At 37.1% G+C, this 25,696-nt stretch overlaps 1 protein-coding gene across 2 annotated transcripts in view; it reads left to right on the top strand.

The window, feature by feature from the left end:
- LOC140328094 (adhesion G protein-coupled receptor F5-like) overlaps positions 1–20,228 on the top strand; it is a 96,310-nt gene extending 76,082 nt beyond the window's left edge. For both annotated transcript variants that reach the window (XM_072407433.1, XM_072407434.1), the window contains exons 8-21: positions 483–622; positions 1,541–1,759; positions 2,879–3,079; positions 3,783–3,932; positions 4,856–5,077; positions 6,033–6,254; positions 7,287–7,427; positions 8,647–8,855; positions 10,233–10,409; positions 11,549–12,913; positions 13,562–13,603; positions 13,700–13,759; positions 14,247–14,313; positions 14,605–20,228. In XM_072407433.1, the coding sequence (XP_072263534.1) occupies positions 483–622; positions 1,541–1,759; positions 2,879–3,079; positions 3,783–3,932; positions 4,856–5,077; positions 6,033–6,254; positions 7,287–7,427; positions 8,647–8,855; positions 10,233–10,409; positions 11,549–12,913; positions 13,562–13,603; positions 13,700–13,759; positions 14,247–14,313; positions 14,605–14,681 (3,292 nt within the window). In that variant the 3' untranslated portion in view covers positions 14,682–20,228. The remainder of the gene's footprint in view (positions 1–482; positions 623–1,540; positions 1,760–2,878; positions 3,080–3,782; positions 3,933–4,855; positions 5,078–6,032; positions 6,255–7,286; positions 7,428–8,646; positions 8,856–10,232; positions 10,410–11,548; positions 12,914–13,561; positions 13,604–13,699; positions 13,760–14,246; positions 14,314–14,604) is intronic.
- The last annotated feature ends 5,468 nt before the right edge of the window (positions 20,229–25,696 follow it).

Here is a 25,696-nt window from a genome sequence, read left to right as displayed (position 1 = left end):
AAGATCGCGAGTAAAAAGCTGTCGGATAAGCGCGGCTTTTTCGGTTGTTGAATAGCGCGATCGCGCACGATTCCGGATCGCTAATACGACTGCGCGATCGATAATACGATTTGGCTTGATGAATCAGGGGCACTTTGTAGGATTTAATTATAAAGAAATTGATGTTGGCTGACAGTTGAGCATTTCAGATTGCCTTGGGAGTGCCTTGCCTTGGGAGTGTAGATCCTCTTCATCTGATCTGTATGGTGATGATGGAAAAGAAATGTGAATAAGTGATACTTAGAGGTCTATTTATAAAGCATTTAATCAAAGATTAACCCAACTGTTTGCTGTAGGTGACAAAAAATATTTTAAGTTGTTTTTATTGAGCTATAAAATATACATAAATAATTCTTCCCTGATTTTTTTCAAAACTCAAAGCGCTTGGTTTTAGACTTAGGACTTAGTTTTTGCACACTGTGATTGTTTATGTTTGATTTCAGACCTGGAAGCGTTATTGCTGATTATGTCCTTGTCTCAGAGCCTACCACCACTGATGCACTAACTACGGCCAATAAGGATTTAATAAGCAACCTTAACACCAATCTCAACCTGTCTAGTTCTGTAAGCACTGTGGTTCTAGGTAAGACTTTTTTTTATTTAATTTGTTCCTTAAAATGATTGCTGAAGGCTGTTCTTTGCTAATAGTTCATAATAAATTGTCAGCTGATTTGTTTGTTTGTCGGCAAAGATTGGGATTTTCCTGAACCTCATAATTACTCTGGTATCTGTAGGGCATGCTGTCCCCAAATATAAATCTATTTGGACCAGATGGCAGATGTTGTTCTTGGACATTTGGCAGTCACTATTTACTGACAGAGGATTAATGTTACTTAATTTGGGCAGGAGAACAGTACTATAGAATAATGATTGGTCCAACTACTTTTCTGTCACATGTATATCAAATTCCATTGGCATTTCCATCATTCCTGTCTACTGCTACTCTGAACTGGCCAGCAAAGGACATGCCTCCATTTGCTTTGTGTTCAACCATGACTTGTTCAAACATGATTATAACTGTTTTTTTTTATCCCTTCCTCTTTCCTGGGCCATAGTGTCTGTGAAATGCATCACACTTCTATAGGAGTTGGTACTTTTGAGTTGGTCATGATTGGTCACTCATAATTGGTGGCCACCAGTAGATGGTGCTACATCCCCTTGTTAATTGTGTAACAAACTCATGTACATAAAATCACAACTTCATGGCACTGCTGGCATAATCCAAGATTCTGTTTCAAATAGCATTTTGAGGGGAAAAAAATCTTAGTTTTCTCAAGTTTGTATGTTTTTAAAAAGAAAAGAGGTTTAAACAATGACCTCAGCTTGATTGTTTACCTACCATACTAAGAATACATTTTTATATTATATTATATATATATATTATTTATAATATATGCTGATTCTTCCTACAAAGGGCAGCAGTGTATTGCCTATGTGTGTGTTGAAGGTAAACATCTGTCGGCCCAGTTTCCCATCTTATACTTTATTGTTCTCCTCACAGGCTGGAGCAGCATCAGTGTGAATCCAAACAGCATCTTCCTTAATGATACAGTGACACTTACGTGTACAGTGAATGTGACCACTTTCTCAGATGTTTCCTGGTACTTCAATGGCACACAGAAGATAGTAAATAGTTCCAGTTGGTCATTCACTACGACCAGCATAGCCAGTGGTATCCAGTCTACCTTAACGATAAACAGATCCTCCATCGATCATTCTGGTAAGAAGTAGTTTAATTTATTGTTTTAAAGGGAATATCCTTAATAATTAAAAAGGAGATGTGTCCTTCTATAAATTTTTTAAAGGATCTATTTATTGGTTTTGCTGTACAGGCTTTAAATCCTAAATGCCAACACTCTCAAGTATTTATTACCTTCCCAAGAGATCATATTATTTCATTGATGTTTATTTCTACACCCAGAACTAGGATCTAATGGTCAAGAGTTTGCACACTAATATTACCCTCAATATAAATGTATCAGTTATCTGGGATATGAATAGTCCTACGAACCTTGGCCTCTGGAGAGCCACCTTAAAGATAATTTCTTACAACTTATCAGGATACCTATGTGGACTAAGGGATACAGCACCCCACAGAGGACATAAGGACATCTGATATACGGACGCCTCCTAGATACAAACGGGGCTTCCCTGCTTGCTGTGTGCAGAATGGAGGCTTAAAGGGGGTAGTTTGTATGACTTGCAGAAGAAATCTTTTGCTAAACACAGTTGAGGTTGTGGATGATCTTAGGGGATTGAGCTCTTTCTGCAGTCTCTTGTAACTCTTTAATGACCAAGACAAACTTAGCAGTAGTTTCTTTTTGCATATCAAAGCACATCTTGCTCCAGAAGTTGATAAATGTCTAGGCTCCATAAAGATTTTTTCTTTTTTTGCTTTGTGATTAATTCACAGTGAGGATTTTATACAGTAACTGACACCATGCCTAATAATATGTTGAGACAAACATCTGTCTTGCTTTTTTTTTAAAATAATGTACCTGTTCCCACTAACAAACCATTGAGTCCCTATCTCGTATGTAACCCAGAGACTACCTGTATTTCTTTATGCCTTTTTCACTTCTGATACCTGTTCAGTAATGTTAATAGAAACTTGTTGTAATATGCATCTTTCTCCTTTAACTATTAAGAGGTTCAGGAAAGGATAAATAAATCTGAGGAACATTAGATGAAAATGATAAATTAAACTTAAACTGTAAGCTCTTCTGGGCAGCACTGCATAATATGTTGGCACTATATAAACACTGTTTAATACAAATAATTTTTACACTTTAAATACCTTTGTTATCCTTTTTTTTTTTTTTTTTTTTTTTTTTTTTAGGCAGCTACCGATGCAATGTAGACCTGATTTCCTCCACCTATACAACAGAGACAACAATACAAGTTAACACTATGGAGCTGACTGCTCTAAACTCAACTGTCACCTGTGACAACACAAAGGTTCCAATTATTCAGTGCTGCACAAAACAAGGAACTGTGACATTTAATCTTACCTGCCAAAAAACTAGTGGAAATATCATTGGTAATTATTCCAAACTGGGAAGAAAAATATCTGGCTTTTGTTTTCTTTAACAAGATGCTTTTTTTTTAGCATTCTGCTTTGGTTGAAGTTTCAGTGAGAGAGATAGTCCAAAGGCAAACAGGTTGTAATAAATTGTCTGTTTAGAAAACCACTAGTGTTTTTTCAAAACTGCACAAAGTGAAAAAAAAAATGAGCTTTATGCACAATTTCAACTTAGATAACAAAAAAACAAACAATGATAAGTAATGCCCAGCACTTACCTAAAAACAAGCAGCTTTAGCTTCTATACTTGCCCTTGCATGGGGCACTGTCCTTGGCAAACTCACTAACTCACTGATCTAGTGCTATTCCTCTTCTGGAATGTATGATGCCCAGAATGCTTCCACCCTGGGATGTGGTGATGCGGCACTGTTTGCTTGGTACCTAAGTCAGTCCATGCATATGTCCATATTTGTTTTTTTTGTATTGCATTATTTTTCTTGTAATGGTAAGTGCAGTTTGTATGTATGCAAATGTTTTGCCTAAAAAAACACAATCATTTTTACATGCATTTGTTTTCAAGAACCTTGGAAACATTACTAGAAACAGTTTGCCTGGAATTAAAATGTACTATTTCTTAAATTTCCTATGTCACACAATTTTGTGTTTTAAATGCTGTGATATTGAATGGTACATGAGCTTCCATATTCTTTTATTTTCACAGGGATCTCCGAATCCTCATCACTGTGCCAGTCTTATAACATTATGGCACCTTCTCAGTCGTGTTCTTCAACCTCTGGCTTCAGCTGTACCTGTTCAACATTAAAAGGAGCTCTTCTGAGGCAGGACATTGCAGTAACCTATCAAATGCCATGTACGTATTATGGGATAGGATCAGAAAGTTGACATTGCAGATAATTTAGACCTTCTTGATTAGACTGTCCACAAGTGTGAGCAATATTTGATGCTCAAGGCACACATGGTGGAAAATAGATGTTAAAGAACTACATAGATTCATGTCAACATGGATATGTGATAAATACAGCATATTTACTGCCCTGTCAACCTGTAGAATGAGCGGATATCAGCATGTATAATAATCATTCTCCTATTAGAAGAGTTTCCTTTGTTTCCTTAATGAGAGACACAGGAGGCCAAAATTCCCTTTGGTTGATGGTGGTAATTATGGCTCTTGAAGCATGTACAAAACCTGTGCTCTGTTCTTCAGTTCGAAATTACAGGTTTGCCCTAATTTTCTATTCCACTACTGCACATGTTTACATTTCTTTGGTTCCCCTACAGTGTAAGTCACTCTAGTCAGTGCATACTTTGAGCTTAGGTTTTTCTGACTCCATGTGACAGTGATGAGTCAAAGTGAGAAGGAAGTGAGAGGAAGGAAGGGGAGTGATGTGCCTCTCCATAGTGGCTATTAGGGTAAATAAAAAAGTGAACCTTTCCAACAGGGCAATAAAACCTGACAGGGGTTTTAAACATTCCCTATTTTATCCACATTTCCAAAAAAAATAATTAGATAGGCTTTGATTTTTTACACTCTCAGCAATACACTAGCAAAGCAAGGAGATGGTCTGTCTAAGGGCCAAATCAACAGGCTTTTGTATGTTTTAAGTGTACATTGCATTCCAAGGACACAGAACCTAAAAGCAGTAAATCTAGCCTAAAGGTATGAACAATTTATACTTTCAGATTCCTGTGCTGGAATAGCATTTTGGGTAAGGATTGGTGTTGTGATTTTGCTACATATATGACCATTACAGCTCTGTTTTACTGTCTCCTTAGATCAAGTTAACGTCACTGGAAGCTCTGATCGTATTTCAGAATGGACTGATCTCACTTTAAAATGTAACTGTGGCTCTAAAAATGTACAGAGTATGAACTGGTATTTCACCGCCAATGACAATGTGCCCAACCCGATAAATTCTAATGCCTATACTTTTATTCCGGGCACCTGCTCTTCTACTCTGACAATTCCATCTGCTAACACATCAATAAGTTGGAACGGTAAGTAGATAGATTTGGAAACAGCACAAATATTCATACATTACCAATGAAAACCACCAGCATCCTCTACACAGATTACAGAAGTAGTACTTTCTCAAAGTAAAAACACATTTGTTAAAAAATGTATTACTTTTATATGATTGTATGCTTATGGCTCCTTGTTTTTTTCTTATATGAGGACTGTGACTTTAAACATTCCTAAACACATCCCAGCTGTCATTTTGACAGCAGTAAATTGCCAGCAACAAAAGCAAAGGATCAGCAGCAAGGGGAAGAAGGTTAGGATATATTATGTATTACTTTGCTCTATAAAACAAACCTAAACCAAAATTTTTACTTTACATAAAAGGGTAGACAACCCTTTTATGTAAGGTAAAAACTACCTTCTTTTTTTGAAGGGGGGATTAAAATCCTTTCTTTAAAAAAAAAAAAGGATGAAGTCCCTCCCATTTTGTCTTTATCAACGCAGCAGAGCTCAGAACCTTTTGAGATACTCAAGCCACACATTGCTGGGGGCTTCTGGTTGCACCTTCTGCTCCAAGATCAGTCATGTACAGAAGGAGCTTTTTCTTCAGTGGGGGAACAATGCACAGTGCACAGGCACAGTGAGGTCGGCACACTTTTTTTCCCATTTAGGCTAAGTCACCCCATCTTGCACCTGCTCAGTGTGAGATCAAGTGATGTAGGCAGAACTTGGAACAAGATGAATGAAGATGGTGGCGCTGGACGCTTTTCTGGATTGGCCCTGTGCCATCATGTTATCCATTTTTGTCCCCGCGCAGGACCCGATCCAGAAAAGTTTTGGAGGGGTCAATTTTTTTTTGTTTAGTTCCACTTTAATTATATTTTTGGGTTAAACCTAGCATACCCAAATGACACAAAGTTAAAAAAAAACAGTATCCCCTTATTATCATTGCTTACTTAAATAACTTATGATTTGTGTTTTGTCTTGCAGGAACATTTATTTGTGAGGTTGATGGAAATTATTCAGCAAACAAGTCAATTCTTGTATTCAGAAGAGCCAAAAGTTCAGATATTACCAGATCACCGATTAGTGAAGGATTCCAGTGTGGCTCTAAAATCAAATTTTCGTGCCGTGTGGATCACATGGATGCCTATACCTCTTCTAAAACCACTCTGAATATCAAAATCTCAGGAGGCAGTCTTGTCATCAGAAGTAATACATCCTATTTATTATTTCAAACTCATGCATTTTGACAATTCTGAAAAACTATTTATCTATTTAACTACAATTTTTTATAACAACAAAAAAAAAATCATGAGAAGGCAGTAAGCAGTAGAGAAGATGGAAAGTGGGGGGAGGATGAATGGATGAGGGTTGCATGTGCTTTTCCGCTTTATGTTCAGAAAGAATGTTTATTTTTTTCTGTGCTGGAGCAGATTGGATCATGCTTTATATATTTTTTTTATTCCTCTGGATTAGGTGTGTGTTTAGGATTGTGTAGATGCTGTTTTTTCTATGTATTTATTTATTGATTTTCTTATTGGTTGAACTTAATGAACTTATTGTTAATAGTCCTAATTCAACCTGGCTATTTCTGTCCTATTACTATTCACTGTCCCATTAGATGCATTTGAGTCACACACCCAGAACTGGTATGCAGATTTGTAAAATCAGGAAAGGTCCTTTGCTGCGTTCTCGTTATGGGTCAGTGACGGAACATTGAGTCCACTGATTGAGTGTAAAAGCCAGGCCTTTCATTACTAAAGCAATCACAGTCAGGAGGACAGAGGTTTGGTTCCATTATATAGAGCTTTAGTAAGACCTCATTTCAGAAAATGTGTCCAGATCTGTGGACCTCAAGCCCAAAAAGATAATGATAAGATAGAACAAGTCCAGAAATGGTCAACAAAAATGGTAAAAGGTCGGTGGGATAAAACATAGCAGGACAGACAAAAAACTATTGCGGACAGTCCAAGTCATGGGTGAATAAATAGTCAGGTTCCCACTCACCTTTGTGTAGGTGCATCTAACATGCATTCCATGTAAAAGTAGCACAATGTACCAGGAAATGCACATACATTTCAGGCACGGCACGAGGTGCAGCTCAGGTACATTGCATGCTAGCATGACCTGCATATAAATTGGTATTTTTTTTATTAAATATATGCATATTGTGTTATTAATTAGTATGTATTAGGGTTTTTATCAATGCTTTACAAACTTACATGATTATTACTCTTCCAGATATGCCTTTTTCTGGCAATGATTTTCAGCTTGAATATACTACTGATGCTAACTGTGCAGATTTGGAAGCGTTCTGCACCATTACCAACTTGCTAGGAGACACTGTAAATAGTGGAGTGATGAATCTAAAGCGTGTAGAAAGTAAGATTTCCTTTTTCTTGATTTCCAGTCTAGAAATGAGCAACGTATGCCTGGTTTTATGGCTTCAGAAATGTGTTGGGGGTGGGCAGTAATACATTGTGCCATAGCAGGACATGCACTCAGTGATACATGCTACACATTATAAATTCTCTACTCCTTGTTTAGAAGGTTGAAAGGAACAAATATACATAATGCGGGGAGACCGTGAGAGAGATTGTCCTTTTAGACCACCTACCCTTTAACATGCTTCACAATAACTGTGGCACCTTTACATTAACCCACAAAAATCCAGAGTCACCTGCATAACCCTTACATTTTTGTATAAAAATACATCATCTTTTTGTAACCCTCTGCATGTTGCTAATGTGTTTGGTGACTTGTGTTGGCAGCCTCCATTATTCCAACACATTAATGTCACCATCTTGTTTTATGATGGAAAAAGGTATGCTTGAGATGTAATGTTGTAGGTTTCCCCGTCTCCAGGAGGTTGGTGAACATATTAAACAGGCGACCCAACCAAGCCACCATAGTTGACTAGATGCCAGTCACCACTATGCTGCTATACAACAGAGTATTCTTCCATATGGGCATCAGTTCATTAAATGTAAGAGGAACATTCGGGCAGTGTGACCACCATTCTTCTAACAATGCTAATCACAATAGAGTTGACTAGCCCCCTTCCCATGTAAAACAGCTAGTTAAAGTAAAAACTTTACTACTTCGGTCTAATTAGACTCCCAATGGTCCATTGGTATTTCCAGTGGAATCCTCAAGCCCAAGCATCTAGTAGTAGGTATACTGACTTGTAAATTGGCTGAAATGGCAGTGTTTCCTAAAACACATCCCCTGTCCCTAACCTTCTCCTGAAGCATACCTTTTGTTTTAAAATACCCATGTAACATGTCCCCAGTCTCTGGCCATTTTCTCCGCCAGTCCTTAGTCCATATGGGGATGGCAGTAGTCCCACTTGAAGCCCCCTATTTCAAGTAGAATGACATCCCCAACCTGGGCTCTGGGCACATACCACAATCATCACATCCTCCTGGAAAACCTGATCACATGCAAAATGCACTAATGTGAATAGCCAAATGAATTCAACTTTAATCTGTATTTTTGCCTTACACTATAGTTGACACTCAAATTTCCAGAAAAATGACAAAGAAAATGAAATGTGCACTATGGTAAAATACCTTCATGTTTAATGTATTTTTCTTTGCAGATCCACAATGCACAGGTGTTATCCCTAATACCAATGTAAGCATTGGTGTTGGACAAGCAGGCGCAACCTCCATAGTTTCCTGCCAGCAGATAATTTCTAATCTGGAAGGAAACAGAATTTACATTTGCAATGGAAATACTATGCAGTGGGAAATAAGTTCTGATAAATGTGTGTCCAAAGCTCTCAACACTCTAAACAATCAAGTTATGGTGAGTTCACCTACAATGTTATTCATCCAAATGCCACAACAATCAAATGTACCCACTTGTAATGCACAATACAAAACAGGGACACGACGTCATGACAATTGGATTAATATATATATATATATCAGGGTGTAATGAAACATTTTTCTAGACAGTTTTCAAGACAGTAGACAGACAATGCTGATGGTACTAAAAAAAAAGTTGCAGTTTTGGCAACCACTGACCACAAGTTGAAGAAACTGCAAATTTTACTATTTTGCAGATCTTATGCTAAGCAAATGTGTACTGTTTCTGGTAAATATTAATTATGCTTAATATTGGTACAGAAAGGATAACACTAACACATGGTAATTTTGTATTAAGCATTTTGCTTTTTTTAGCAATAAAAACAAGTGTGGTAGTATGAGGTGGTGGGGTGAAGGTGGCAGTGGTGGTGGAGATGTAATTTAAATGATAACTGAACCCCACTCCACCATTTTAAACTTAGCCTATAGATACAAATGCTTACCCACCTCCTCTATACAAAAATCCCCACTGTGTGGTCTCAAAATTGTCCCAACCTAACCGCACATGTGCACTGTGTCCTCATTCATTCCTTTGTTAAAGCCGTTCTGATAATGGTCTCCAGCTCCCCATTTGGAATGATTGGTGCAGCATGTGCAATGTGAGAATCTGGCCATGTGCAATGAAATCAGAGTAAGCTTCAGTACAGGAGAGAATCCCCTAAAACCGAGTTCAGTTGCAATTTAATGTATTGTATCCCGGTTTATACTCAGGACACACAACATGTAAACTGTGTAACAAAGTTCTGCTGTGCAGGTAAATATAAAAGACTTTGTAACACACTTTGCATTGAGACATAGAGCAATCTACTAGTGACCAACAATAATACACAAAGATTATTTTAGAGCAAGTGACTCATTAAAACCAACTCAAAAGTACAAAATACTTTAACCTGTAAAAAGGTAAAAATGATATACAGGGTCCAATTGATTTAGATTTTTTTACTCCTTTTTAATAAAGTTTTTAAGATTTTAAATAATACACCATGAATGTATTTATTCCCAATAATTGTATTGGCATTTCTGTTGATCACTGTTTCGAATGTTAGCAGAATGTTAGCCACATTTTATGCTGTAGGTTTATATTCAAATCAATGTAGTTTTTCTCAGTAAAAGTAGGCACTTTGGTTTATGCTCAGAATGCTATGCATGTGGATATAGAAATGATCCCAATATTCCTAATACATAGTCATCACTATATTTATATTTATATTACATGAATACATTCATAACATTACATTACATAACTCCTGTCATATTCTATATATTGCCCTTTTGCATTGTTTGTTTTATAGTATTATTATTCCTTTTATTTTAGGATCTGGCTACAAGCCCAAATCCTGAGCAGAAAGTTCCCTCTGCTGTTTCCCAGTTAAAAGACGCTGTAATCAAAGATCAAGATTTTACTTCTGCCCCTAGTAACATTCAAGTTGTGGTCAAAATAATGCAGACCATTGGAAGTGTTGTTAAAGAGGTTCAGCCAACGGTTATGAAGGTAAGCAGAGGATATGTATAAAGTTTGCCTTTTATTCATTTGTTTCTTTCTGTGTAATCTCTCTACCTATCTCATATTATCCTACTTTTACACTAGGGGGTTCTATCAATGTTTTCACCCATGAATTGTTCACCTTTTTATCCTTTATGTGGAAAATGAGTAAACCTTGGAAGAAAAGGCTTTTCCATGCAAGGAAATCTAAAAAATCAAGGTGTTTCTGTATACTTATTTAGATTATTAAAGTCAGCAGAGATTACGTGAAATATCCTTTGCAAAGGGATATATATGTTTGCTTTGTGAACAGTTAATAGTTCTCTAGTAAATCAACAATATTACTAAGGCTTAGTCCACACGGGCTGTTTCCCGAGCATTTAACCTGAGGTTTTTAAAGCCCATGTTTGAAGTCCCCATCATTCCAATGGGCTAATCTTCACCAGGACGTTTCCTTCAGGCACGTTTATGAGCTTTATCTTAAACCTTGCTTGCAACATTTAAAAAATTAAAACGCAGGATAAACGTGGGAAAATGCTTGAAAATGCTTCTATTAAACTCAAAAAAGTTTTACAAACATTTTTAAGCTTTTTATGAAAGCTTCCATTGAAAACAATGGGGGCTTTTAAAAACGTTTTTAGCATGTCTTTGAAATCTGGAAGCCCTCTTTAATAAGGAGACTCCCAGATCTCCACCACCCCACCCTGGGGAATGAGTACAGGGGTACATAAAACCCCTTACTCATTCCCTGAAAGGGTTAAAAAATGTGTAGAACTTTGGACAAGGCTTTAATGTTAAATTATTTTATTAAATGTGTGTGTTTGTGTAACTAAACTTTTTTTCAGGTTATCCAAACGACAGGGGGATTCCCAGGACTGCATTCATGACATGAGCACAGCCATGGGACTCCTCCTGAGAGTGAGGGTTCCCCGGGCCCCCGGGGTTAAATGAGGACAAGGCTCTTTGTTTTGATTTTGGAATAAGTACATACATTTGTGCTAAAATCAGTAGCTGACTCTAGCACTTCCACCTACACCCTACAAAGTGCCTTGTAAAAATTTCACCATCTATCCATTCAAAATCCTATTGGATCAATCAATTACTTTCTGTTATCTACCTATCCTAAATTCTTCCCTTTTTTTTACCAGGATTTCCTAAATGCTGTCAGCACTGTTGTGGACAACTCAGCAACAAACACTTGGAACAAGGTTGAGAATAAAACCAGCGAGAGTTCAAATCTGTTACAATCAGTTGAAAGGTTTGCAGAGAAGTTGGTTTTCGATAACAATGGGGTCACTATAAATAACAAAAATGTCCATTTAATAGGCAATCTAACAGGCAATTCTCCATCTAATTTTAATGCCGACTTTAATTTCACCCAGCTGAACGATTTAACCGGTAATGTTTTCATTGATAAAACAGCTCTTGAGTCTCTTCCAAACGATACAAGAGTTGTAAGTGTTGCCTATGCAACTTTAAAAGATATCATAAGTGTTCCTGAAAACTCTACTACCAATCAGACTGTGAATGGTCTTGTCATGACAACAGTTTTGACAAACAACCCCTCTAATTTCACAATTGGAATGGATTTTAAAAAAAGTAATACATCATTGGACAATGCTACTTGTGTATGGTGGAACTTTAAAACTCAAGATTGGGACCCAGACGGCTGCCGAATTATTGCCCAGAAAAACAATGAAACTGTATCTTGCGTTTGTAATCACTTGACGTCTTTTTCTATTCTCATGTCAACAAGTGTATTACCACCAGACGTCGAGAAAGCATTAACCTATATTACATACGTCGGTGTAGGCATCTCCATGTTAAGTCTGGTTGTCTGCATCATAATTGAATCCATGATCTGGAAATCTGTCACCAAGAATAAGACTTCCTACCTGCGACACGTCTGTATCGTGAACATCGCCGTGACTCTTTTAATGGCCGACATTTGGTTCATCATTGGTGCAACTATGAATACGACTGATAAAGTTCAAGCCTGCATAGCAGCAACCTTTTTCGCACATCTCTTTTATCTTTGTGTCTTCTTTTGGATGTTAACAATGGGACTAATACTGTTCTACCGTTTAATGTGTGTCTTCCACGACTTGAGCAAGACAACCATGATGGGAATTTCATTCTTTCTGGGATACGGATGTCCTGTTATTATTTCTGTAATCACAGTGGCTGTCACCAAATCTCAGAACAACTACCTTATTGAAAACAAATGTTGGCTGAATATTGAACAAAGCAAAGCGTTCCTTGCATTTATAATACCAGCCTTCGCCATCTTATTGGTGAATTTTATAACCCTGGTCGTGGTAATTGTCAAGGTCCTCAGACCTTCAGTAGGAGATAAACCTAAAAAAGAGGAAAAGAGCTCTCTAAACCATATTGCAAAATGTATACTTATCCTAACACCACTACTTGGCCTAACCTGGGGCTTTGGCATTGGGACTATGGTGAGCAAAACAGTAGCCATCCATGGAATTTTTGCAGCATTAAACTCACTTCAGGTAAGTAATATGATCCTAGTAAAGAACTATGTAGACTTATGTGTTAATCACAAATAGGGATGAATTTGGTAAAACCTTTAAAACTGGTGAACTATTTTGTCTTTGCTGAAAACCTGCTTCGAAGAACTGTGAGGCCCCCCATTCTCATACCCACTCTAACAACCAATCAATAGATGTCCATTCCTCTCCCTAATATAACATCTTTATTGTAGAATTCAACATGCTAAGTGAAACTATGATATTTGCTTTGAAGGGAATTTATGGTTCTATAAAGACAAAGTAAAGCAGTAAAATTCCCATTTATGGCTTGCTTTTACTAATTGTTCCAAACAGAGAAAAAAGATCATTTAGTTGTATGTGTAATTTGAGCTTTAGCAATTTAGCTCTGTAAACAAGATTTTGTTTAGAAAGTAGTTAAGTTTAGAAAGTAGGGTTAGCATGTGTTGGATATGAACCAAACAGAGCCCTAGGCAAAATATTAGCTATACTGATATATGATACACTCCGGACTTTAGGCACCTGTCTAGGTCACCTTTTGCTGATTCATCCCTAAGGAGCCTCTTGCAAGAAACATAAACTACATGTTCCCTTTAAACTGCCATAGTAGCAAAATAGTGCATTAGGTAACTCTTTTATCTCTTGTTTCAGGGCTTATTTATTCTGCTATTTGGATGTTTGATGGATAAAAAGGTAGGTTATAAGAAAGCAATGTAATTATTTTAGGGGGCGTAAGGGCGACATAATCCTCAAGAAGAACTTATGTTTGCTTGCTCTCATTAATTTCAGGTTCGAGATGCTTTGCTCAGCAGGTTCTCACTTTCCAGATGGTCATCACAACAAACAAAGGTAGGCAATTATAATGGTTCCTTATCATTTTGATTATGGTTTATTACTGATTTATTTAAGTATGGGCATCAGTTTACCATTCTATGACAAAGAATTTTACTCCAGAGAATATGTGACTGTCCAAGAAATTACTAGGAACTGAAATGTTTAGTTTATGGCCATCACTACTAAACTAATTCTGTCCAGTTACAATATGATCATGGGAATAAACCAGATTACAGTGTGCCATACAATCCACATATTGCATTTTATATTATATTGTTCAGATACATTATCAGGAGTTCTGTAGTTATTTTTGTCCAAAACGACTAATCAGATTCTTCATTTCAATTTTCCCGTGTAGTATGGGAGTATGAGTAAATTTAGAGTTAACCTGGGAGTATGAGTATCTGATTGGTGTCTGTAAGCAATCAGAATTTTTTTTACAGAAAAAGATATATTTATGAATAAATGTATATATTACTTTTATCTTTATTTTATTTTGCAGTCTTCCAATCTCAGTTCTTCAGAGCCTGTCTTTACAAAAGGAGGTATCAATGTGTTTGGTAAAAAAGGTGAGTAAAAAAGAGAAAGGTGTGACAGCTAAATTTAGTAAAAGACACTGGGCAAGGCTGACACCACTCTTTCCAATAAAATGCTGAGTTGTGAGCCCAAAGTATACAAAAATGATTGTTAAGTGTGAATGGGGCCTCTAATTTTAAACACTCTAACACATTACTGTTCTTCACATTTTAGCTTCATGTTGAAATACCTAGCAGACTTATAATTTATATTAGCCTTAAAAATATTATTTGTAATGTATTGAGCATCAAGGTAACCTGTCATGTTTGTATTTTTCCCCCTAGGAGTATACAATATATCTTCAGCTCAGATGAACTCCTCCAGCGAATTGGCTTCAAATTCCTACTCGCTGCTTACCTGACAATAAGGGGACATCATATCTGGACCCTATTGCCTATCTCTGGATATGTTCCAGTGTGTTTGTTGAGTCTGCTGTATGCACTTTATTCCATACTGTCATTTGTTTCTTTCCTATAGTGCATTGTACTGCGGGCAAGCTGTATGAACTATTACCACTATCAGTTATCGGTTATTTTATAGTGTCACAGCTTATGTACATCATGGCCACCTTTTTATCGTGCAATATACTTGAAGTCATCGCCAGTTTTAAGCTAAGACAAATCAGATTTATGTTGTACAGTAACATATACCTATCCTTAGTTGTAAAGTTAAATCCCTTCTTCCCATGGAAAAAGCAAATATATTACACTGCATGTGACTACTATAAAGAACAATGTGCACACAGGGATTTTCCACTTCAATCCAAGATTCTCTTTTTTCACCAACACATATTATATAGTATAGTAAACTCTATACTGTACTTTATACTGTACATGTGATGCTAATTTAAAGTGTATGTTGTCCAACCAAAACTCTTTTTGTAGTTTTAGGGAGTGTAGGCAGGGTTAGAACTCCTTTTAGGGTTCTTAATACTATTCAGGGCTCTGTTACTTTACCATCACTTAGGTTGACCGACATTATGCTGTTGCGTTTGACCTTGAAACATATGCATGCACATTATATACATGCACTTGTGTTTGCAGCATTTGAAATAAATGCCCAGTTGCATGAGGACTTATTTTCAGTGGCAATGGTTTCACCAGGCAGAAAGTAAGAGAATATCTGCAACAGGTACACACAGAATCATACAAAATCTGATAGGGATTGTGTTTATGTTCTCATTTTTTGATAATCTGAAATGTATGTATAAGGTTGTCTACCTGTGGCAATGGATCATGTTACCACTTTATGTTTTTATGTTGGCTTTTTCCTAATAAAAAAAATATTAAAATTCTGATAGGGGTTCCACCCTTCTAGCTACTCCATTCTAGGAACTGTTTTTGCTGTATGGGATGCTGTTACAGATTTTTTTTCACTCATGTGTGGTCAAACAATTCTCATCTGTCCTAAATTCACAAGAAGCCACCCCCTTTATTACAACTATCCTTCATAGAATGCGCATATCTACCCCTAGCTTGCCATAGGGACTAGCATTTACCCTTGAATGAATTAAGGGTTCAGATAAACAATTGCCCCCCAGGGCAAGCTAGGGCTGGGTAGGTGGTTGCAACTAGGGATAGCTAAGGTTTATGGCATGGGTTAACCCCCCACTAGCCTTTGGCTATAGATTCCAGCTAAGGTTGAACTTGATGGACTTTTGTCTTTTTTCAACTTAACCTACTATGTAACTATGTAAGGAAAGTTATAGAGTACCAAATAGAAGTAAAACTTTTAAAAGGGTTCTAATCATTTCTCACTGCACCAGAATTAAAAAAAATGCCTTAGTAAAGATTATTGTACAATGTTTAGTATCTCAGTATCCTATAGCAAAGACCAGTCAGCTTTTGTTCCAAATTGTTCATGCTTTCACTCTTTGTTTCAACTTATTTATTTGAAATGTTGTATTTTTGGAAGATTGATGTCACGTTTGGCTCTTTTCTTTTCTAAAAATACATTTGATATGTCTGCTGTTACTATATGTATACTATATCCTAATGCCTTAGAACAAAATATTATAAAAATAGATACGGCAAGGAGTTACTTACAGTTCACATGTATCTACATATTATTATAAATTCACACGAGGACCTACATGTACACAATTCCAGGAGGAAATACTGATCCATTTGCCCTGCAGTGTTGCAAAAGGCCGTGTGTTGTCTTCCGAAGTAGGGCCATAGTTCAGATTTGCTATTCTACTTTTTCAGCAAGATGATATGACAAATTTATGTTTTCAAGTGATCCAGGAGAAGAAGTTTTTCCTGGAAGGACATTGAAGTTTTTTTTTTCAATTTCTTTTTTTCCATCACAACTTGAGACAACAGTTGTATTGTACACTGCGAGATGTTTAAGCATAAAGTTATATTCTGAGATCCATATGTGAAATACACAACCTCTCTCAGCTGACTTGGATGGTATTGTAATATAAGCAATTTTCCACTGGAATATAGAACACTGTTGACAATAAAATAAGGATGAGAAGAAGGATGCATGTTACCGCAAAACATTTCATTTGAGATATAAGGTTTATTTGGACGTTGGCTGAGTGGAGGGGTAACATAAGGCTGAAGACTGGTGTGTCTAGACTTTTACCATTTACAAAGAGACTATGTTAAGTAAATGAATATTCTGAATTATTGTAATGTTTGTCTAGAAAAAGTTTTTTCACACTACATTTACTTTTCTGTAAAATTATTTGACAAACTCATACATAACTGCTGTCTAACGCCGCCTTTCTCAACCATGGCTCCTCCAAAGGTTGTTGGGGTTCCTCAAACTGTAACGAATTGACCTCCAACTTGAAAATGCCTGGATAGTTCTGAGGCCAACACCACTTGGAAGAGCCAGGTTCATGACTCTAGTGATGTTTTAGTTGTCTATGAAAGTGGTATTCTAGCTTCCACTGTAGTATTGGGGAATTCTTTCCACTGGCAACCAACTTAAGAGGCTTTTTTTTGCCCACTGTCCCCCTCCCCAAATGGGTTTAATGTCGGTATACAGCTTAAATAGAACCAGTCACAATCATGATTACAAGAATATGAACAATATATTTCTGCACTAGAATTTTCCCTGATTTAATTTTTTGACTGACGCTCAGACTTGATGTTAAGAGTCATAAGAGAGCGTCCAACAGAACCGTCTTGGGGAGCAGTCACCAACACTGGGGGGAAAGGAACACCATGCTTGGGGGGACGGGGGCTCACATCCTTGCTTGTTGGCTGCTGCCTTTGCTGTTCTTTCAGCGAATCATATAAGCCAGCTCCTCTTTCTTGTTATTTCATTCTGCAAATAATGTATTCAGGCTTACTTACCGAGAGGACAAAGACCCTTCCTACCAAAGCAAAGACCGCAGCCAACAAGGACGCCTGCAGCCAAGTTTGGCACAGGTCACTTGGTGGATGGGGACCCCTTCTCTAAGGAGTCTGTTTATAAAGCTTAGGCATTCACTGAAACACTAACTCATTAGTTTGACTGTGCAGAGAAATCATCACTTCTACACAAGGAGCAAAAGTTTTTTTCTACATCATGGTGGTAACAGTTCCATAGTGATAGGTAAGCCTGCACATTTAGAAATATTTCCATCTGATCATTCAGGTTCCTGCATACCCCAAACATGACTGGTTCTCTTTAAGCTTTGTACATAGTCTATTGACCTGATGACCAATTAAACATGCACAAGAGAGGAGCAATGAAGTAGTGTCACTATACAATGTAGCTATGCAGAATGCAAGCAAACGTGTCTGCACTGACACGCAATATGAATCTTCCAATGATATATAGAAAAATGTTTTAAACATTATTATTCATAAAATGATTTTCATTATGTTAATCATGCTCACAAGTATATCAGAGAATGCAAAATGATTACATTTTCTCTTTACATTACACCGGCCACACCCTGGATTTTGAACCATTTGAAATGTTTTGGGACTTTCCCCGTCAGTTCTAGCATAGTTTTATTCTGTAAAAAATATTTATTTTACTTCCTTCATTGCAATATTTGCTGTATTTTTATTTCATCTTGTTGGCTCTTGCTGTAATTTTGCTATAATTTTTGCTTGTATGTATTAAACAAACACATTATTATTGTTGTTGTATTAAACTAAAAACAATGAATGTTTATTAAGACAAGACTTATGTTTAGTTACTGTTTTCTATGAAACACTGGGACAAAAGAAAGGAATCTGTATGACCTTTAGTAGCCAATCATATTCTATAATATATGGCTAACCATATGTGGACATCTAACCATCACACTATATGACGTGTTGAATTTTTCATTACAAAACCATAGGCATTGTATTGATCCTTCTCTCCCTTACTCCTATAGTATCCTCTATTGTTCTTCCACAAGGTTATGAGGTTAGGAAACGCTACTCTATAAGGAAATGTTGCTTCCTCAAGGCAGTGAACTCTTTAGACCTCTTATTCTCAACCAGGGGCCTGTGATACTCTAGAGTTCTTCCATAATTTGCTAGGAGGTTTTGATCTGTGGGTTGGATTGACCTCCCATTTATTAGTCCCTGTGTAGTTCCAAGGCCAATGTCACTTGACAGGGCCATGGTATGAAGTTAACTACTGCCTATTCATCCAAAAGAACATTAGTGTGGCCAGGTACTGTTTTTTTTTTTATTATTAACAGACCTGGATACAAAGTCATCTATCATCCCAAATGTTTTCAATAGGGTTGAGGCTTGAGTTCTGTGCAGGCTACTTGAGGTTCTGCTCATCAAACCAGGTTTTAGGGACCCGTCTTTGTTTGCCAGAATCAATATTTTGTCTATACTTTTGGGTAGCTGGTGTATGGTGCGTTAAAAAAGAATCATCCAGCATTTGACTGGCTACTTTGTTGACCACACATATGGTTTTCATGGTTTCTTGATATGCACCGCAGTACAGCAGGTGTACAAATAAGCAAAGCAGGTGAGCAAATCGTAAAGCATGACTCGAATCTAATACTAATCCTTGCATTTATTACCAGCAGGGATGGTTTAAGGCAAACGTTTGAAGTGGGGGCCCCATGTGAAAAGCATTTAGGCTCCTTGTGCCCCTGGAATTCTTAAGTGAGGCCCTTGAGTTTAGGGGAACCCTTTACCATCGCCCAGTTATCCTAAAAACTTTCCCACGTTACCACTGTTGTTCCATAATCCTACTAAAAACTTTTAAAGCACCATTTATGCTCAATAAAAAACAATCACATTGGGGTTTTTCTGAACCATTTATGGTTGACCAATGCTCTCTGTAGCGTGCTTGGAGTTCCCCTACGCATACATGCAAAATGAGAACATATGTATGAGGGAATTTATTAAATTTACTGTTCTGCCACTTAACATCCGGAACAAATAGGCGGCATCAAATCTAAATGCCCAAATGGACAGCTGGACGAAGGTGAATCCCGTCCAGATGTGGCTCCTTTTCTTTGTATGTAATTCTTTTCTTTACAATCTTATCCTGCAACCAAATTTCACATATTTTTAACTCTGATGATTGGTCAATGAATATTTCTTGGGTGGTTTGGTAGCTGCCGACGTGCAAACCATTAGTGACATGAGCTGTGCATATCCTTACCATGCAATAGGGCCGCCATTTAATCTAAGGGAGATCTGAAATGTCAGTTGGTTTACGTTAATCCTTGTCTATATTCTACAAATCTACAGTCTGCTCCATGTGTATAAAATATGAATGACAAAACCCCTTGAATGGGCATTGATAAGATACTGAATATGTATATGTATTGTATAAACGTAATATTTGCCATAAAATACACATACAACCACCATGTTACATATTTTTCTTGTCTATCATTATGATAATATGTCTGTTTTGATGTAATATGTTATCTGCCTTCAGCAAATTTTTTTCTTACTGCATTGTTTTATAAATATGCAAATAAAGTCACAGAACTATTTCGGATTCTATTTTTTACCTAAAATGTATGATTTGTGTTACTGAAGGGTGTAATAGTGATAACTGAATGTGGTGGTGTTGCTCTTTTTATGTGTCCATTGGGGGTTCAATGGGATTCAGGTGTCAGAGTTCTGTCAAATTTTGATAGCTTGAAGGTAAAAAATTAGGTAGGGGTAGTTGTGGGTAGGTTACACATCAGGGGGCAGGGGGTTCAGTTTAGGCAGCGGGTAGTAGGGGTTAAGGTGAGGTACCTGGAAAAAAGTGGTTAGGTTTAGACGCTGAGAAAGGCTAGGGGTAACATTAGATAGCACTGTTGAATTTCAGCACTAGGAACACTGGCTTGAAGCACCCGAAAATGCCAGGGGACTTGTTAGGGATTTATTCCAGAAATAGCTATATATATAATATTGCCCTACCCCTTTACCCCTAAATAAAGAAAAAAATAATTATAACCCCATATAAAAAAAAATTCTGTCTAGAGAAAATTACCTGTACTGAGTTGCAAAAAATAATTAAAAAAACTATAATATTCTATTAAATGACAATGGAAACTGATTGTATTGCCGTACCTTGTGAAAGTATTCACCCCTCTCAATATTTGCCTCGTTACAATAATGATCTGTTTTTAAGCAGTTATTGATTCCTCAATAAACAGTGTTTGGTGAATGTCAGTTTCACTGCTTTATAAATAATGTTATCTGGTAATGGTTTAGATCTAATTTACAGCGGAATTACCTTAAAGATTAAAATCTGCCAATAGGTTTACAATAGTGTCCTTTGCCAAAAAAAGCAGGGGGTTTGTGTGCAGGGGTTACATTATCAGGGCCTGTACAATGGGTAAAGCAAAATGAGGATGGACCTGGAAGAAGAAAGGAAATATGGCATTAGTAGGAATGGAGGGGCAGGAGTCAGGGGAGCACACCTAGACTGTGCCATGGGTCTGATTTATTAAAGCTCTCCAAGGCTGGACAGAATACACTTTCAGTGAGTGATCCAGAAAACCTGGAGCGGATCTGTTCCAAGATTGAAAACATGGCAAATGACTTTTAAGAAAACCATTCCAGGTTTGCTGGATCACCCAGCTTCACTGATGAAAGTGCAGCATCCAGCCTTGGAGATCTTTAATAAATCAGACCCATTGTAAGAAGGAATGGTAAACATTGGTGTACTGTGCTTGGCCATCTCCACTTGGGCTTTAAGGCCTGAAAAGGGTCACAATGTTGTGATGCATACCAAGACAATGAAAATAATCAAGATAATCTAAAAGTATGTGCGATATAAAAGTGCAGGTGTCCTAAAAGCCATATACAAAGAATGTGAATGGAACCTTACATATCCTTAAGTAATGTTTTCATTACTATGTCATCATATATTATATTATATTACAAAATATTATATTACATAATTCCCTTCAAATAGCGGAGTATAGCGGAGTAGGACACAGAGCCTGTGACTTCATATGAAAGGACACAATAGCTAGTTTATTAAAAGAAAAGCTTGAGCATAGTCTGCAGTATTGTATCCATTTTTATATCTTCACAATTTTTATGAGTTAGATCTTCAATATTGTAATTGTTTTCAACGTAAAGATTTGTAGATTGGACCCCGGAGAAGCCCCCACTGAATACAATCTCTCTCTTTCACATTTAATAACTGTTGAAGTAAGATAGCCATTTCCATCCAGGGACCCATGGAACACTGGGATGGGGTTATTTGGGATTCCTTGAGTTCTGACAGATGGACCTCCTATCTGATGGTTCTGCATAGTTCTGTGGTTAATGCCATTTGGCAGAGCCAGTAAGATGACATGGGTGATCTTTTTTAGCTGTCTAGATGGGTGACATTTTAGCCATTACTGTGAAGGGCATTATTTCCTGATTATCAACATAATAGGGGCATTGTTCCCACTTCAAAGAATTCATTATTCAGAGGCTCCTTCAGACCCAAAATCTATTTCAAGGGTTCTTCTGGGGTAAAAAGGATGAGAAAATATCAGCCACACAGGGAATTAATACTTGCAATGTCAGACAATTCACAATGATTGATTTATCGTTGATTGATTTTTGGTTGACCAATAATTGTGTAAAGACTCAATTCATTTCACATCACATTAAAAGATAATCACTTACATATTTAGTCTGTAAGCACATGATTGGATAGTTAAGTGAACATTTACAATCTCATGTTTGACCATTCTTAATGTAAATCAGCCTTGCATTCTTGTAAAGCTAATGTCATATTTAAAAAAAATGAAACAACACATTCCCTTTTAGTAACAATGTAACAAACAAGTACAAAGCTCAGTCATGATAAATAAAATTGCAATGTATGTTTTTATAAAATCCATTTTGGCTTTGTGCCAAATTGTTGCAATTTTTTTACCTGGAGATTCTACCTGTAGCACTCACCCCTGTAGGAGGGACCCAGGTGTTTGTGCCCCAGGTTCTTCCTGGTGAGGTGAGCTCAAGAAACTCACTCAGGCTCACAGAACTGTCTTTTCTTATATTTTATTATAAAAGTCCAACACACAGGAGAGAGGTCAAGAGTAACAGCATCGTCAGTCCAACTCTAGCATGCAAAGTCCCAATACAAATGGCAATAGTAAGCAAGTCAAGTTGGTACTTAAGAAAAAAGAATGGCAGGCAAAAAGCCAATGAAGGGGCTTGTACACTGGGCTGAAACAGAACTTGCTGAAACTGGCAGGATCCCCAGGTATGAAGTTCACAAGAAACAATTTACCTGAGAAATCTGTATATTGTGAGAAGCAATGACAAGCAGAAAAATATCAATTCGGAGTTTGCCGACACGCTGGCAGGACCGTTTACCACCATGTTTATGTATGGCTTAGTCTACACCAACGTTTTCCCCAGCTAATCTACTCCAGGACATTTCCTTGAGCCACGTTCATGAGCGTTATCTATAATGGTGCTTGGAAAGTTTAAGAAAATAAAACGCGTAGTTAACTAAAAAAAAAGGCGGAAAATGCTTCCATTGAATTCAATGGAGGCGTTTTCCCACATTCTACAGCGTTTTTTAGGGTTTTCCTGTTTTTATAGGCACCTAAAACATAAACACGATAAAAACACAGGAAAAATGTGAGAAAATGTGGCATAGATGTTTTCCAGCATTTAAAGGTTTAAAACGTTAATAAAAAAGCATCAAAACGCATCTCATTTATCACCCAACTAGGGTTTTTATGTATTTTAAATATGTCCATCTAGAAATACTAGTTATATCCCCCCGAAATTCTATCCATATATTAACAACAAGACCTCCTTCCTCCTGCTGATGACCCCCCAGTTATACACCCCAGAATTCTATCAATAGAGCAATATTAGGACCTCCTTCCAGTGATCCCTCTAGTAATGCCCCTAGAATTCTTTCTATATAGTGATATCAGGATCTGTAGTGATATGAGACCCCATAATGATATGTATATAGTGATATCAGGCCCTTCTCCCTTCCATCATAAACATGGAATCAGGACTTCTTTCCTCTTACCTTTGGTCTATCTAGTGATAAACTCCACAATTCTTTCTATATCTTGATATCAGCCCCCTTTTTTCCTGCTAGTGATCCACTAAGAATTCCCCCATAATGATATCACTATATTAATATCAGGAGCTTGTCCCTTCCACTGGTGACCCCTCTAGTGATGTTCCCTGGAATTCTGTCTTAAACATGGAATCAGGACTTTTTTCCTCCTGCCTTTGGTCCATCTAGTGATAAACCCCACAATTCTTTCTATTTTGTGATATCAGCCCCCTTTGCTGGGGGGGGGGGGGCATCACTTCTATTGATGCACCCAGGAATTCTACATAGTGATATCAGGACCTTCTATTTCCAGTTAGTGATTCATCTGGTGATGCTTCCCAGAATTCTATATTTAAAGTGGAATCAGGAAAACCTACCTCTTAGTGACCCCTCTAGTAATACACCCCAATGTTATATGTATGGTAATATCAGGCCCTCTTCTTCAAGCTACTGATATCTCCAGTGATTCCCCCATAGTTATATCACTGCAGTAACATCAGGAACTTTTACTCCCCACTGGTGACCCATCTAGTGATCCTCCCCCCATATTTTTACATTTAAATTGAATTAAGATCTCCTTCCTTCTGTTGGTGATCCCTCTAGTAATGACCTCTTGAAATCTATCAGGACCTTCTCTTTTCTGCTTGTGACCCCTAAGGACCTCTGGATATCAGAACCTCTTTTCTCCTGCCAGGGGCCTCTCTGTGGATACCCCCAGAGTTCCATCTATAAAGTGATATAAGGACATCCTTCTTCTTACCAATGACCCAGCCTAGTGATCCCCCTAAAATTATGTTTCTATTTTCGTGCTGCCTGGTCATTTTTTTTTTTTGCAGTCATCTGAAATGAGCACCCTCAAATGTTCTTTTTTAATTAAAAGATGTCAAAGATGCACACCTAATATTTTACTTACTGTATTTTAACTGTAGCACTTTTCTCCATATGTTTTCTCTTCTTACAATCTGCTGCAGAGTTTTGTGCTTAGAATCTCAGTCGCTGCATTCCATGAGCTTCATTACCTATAGCCCAAGGAAAAAAAGGGATGCTCAGAAATGTTCTATACTGCATGCTGGTGAAAATATGATATAGACAAAACAGATTTATTCCGCACTGGTGACAAGTGTACAGCCCCATTTATATGACACATGTAAGAACTGGGGAATCGGGTCTTGCAATAATCTTTTCTATCCTTATATCCATTCAAAACATGATGGGAACAGAACTAAAAATAATGCAAACTTTTAGGAATGGTAAGCTGCAAAAATGTCTTTCTTTCTTTCCTCTTATTTGTTGACTCCTCAAATCTGTAATGGTGTATATGTGTCAGCTCATATAAGAATTTCTGTGATTTATATCAGTGTCAGGATAGGTATTGTGGATTCCTTCACAACAGGCAGGCATATTGGAAGAAACACTTTATAAATATATAACGTTGTTATCTTTTTATATATAACAATTGCATATATATTATGATATATAGTAAAGCTGTGCATATCACCTACTGGACCTGTTTATCTATTTTTTTTCTTAATTAAACTTTTGTTTTTATATCTATGCTGCTATTTGTAAAAAAAAAAAGAAAAATCTAGAGATACATTATTATTTATTAATAATTAGTCCAAGTCTGAAACATTTCCATTACTTCTAGTTATAATAAATAAAAAATATATACCATGAAACCTTTTTCTACGTGATATAGGTCCCCCTGCCTTCTCAATGTTCGGGGAGTTACTCTTGCATGGTATATATTTGAGCCCATCAGCATGTGAATATTGATGGCATAGCTGTAAACCCCCAAGGAGAAATTCTTGTAATGTGAAGAATCAGGAAGTACTTCACACATAATTCTATTGTTTGCAGTATCCACTTATTATAGTATACATAGAGTTCTGTGCAGCAGTGGTCACACTGGAACCATGTAAGCGAGGAACTGCA

Source organism: Pyxicephalus adspersus, chromosome 4 (genome assembly GCF_032062135.1).
Source record: "Pyxicephalus adspersus chromosome 4, UCB_Pads_2.0, whole genome shotgun sequence".
NCBI classification, from domain to species: domain Eukaryota; kingdom Metazoa; phylum Chordata; class Amphibia; order Anura; family Pyxicephalidae; genus Pyxicephalus; species Pyxicephalus adspersus.
Note: the sequence above shows the minus strand (reverse complement) of the source record. Positions and strands in the feature narration are given on the sequence as shown.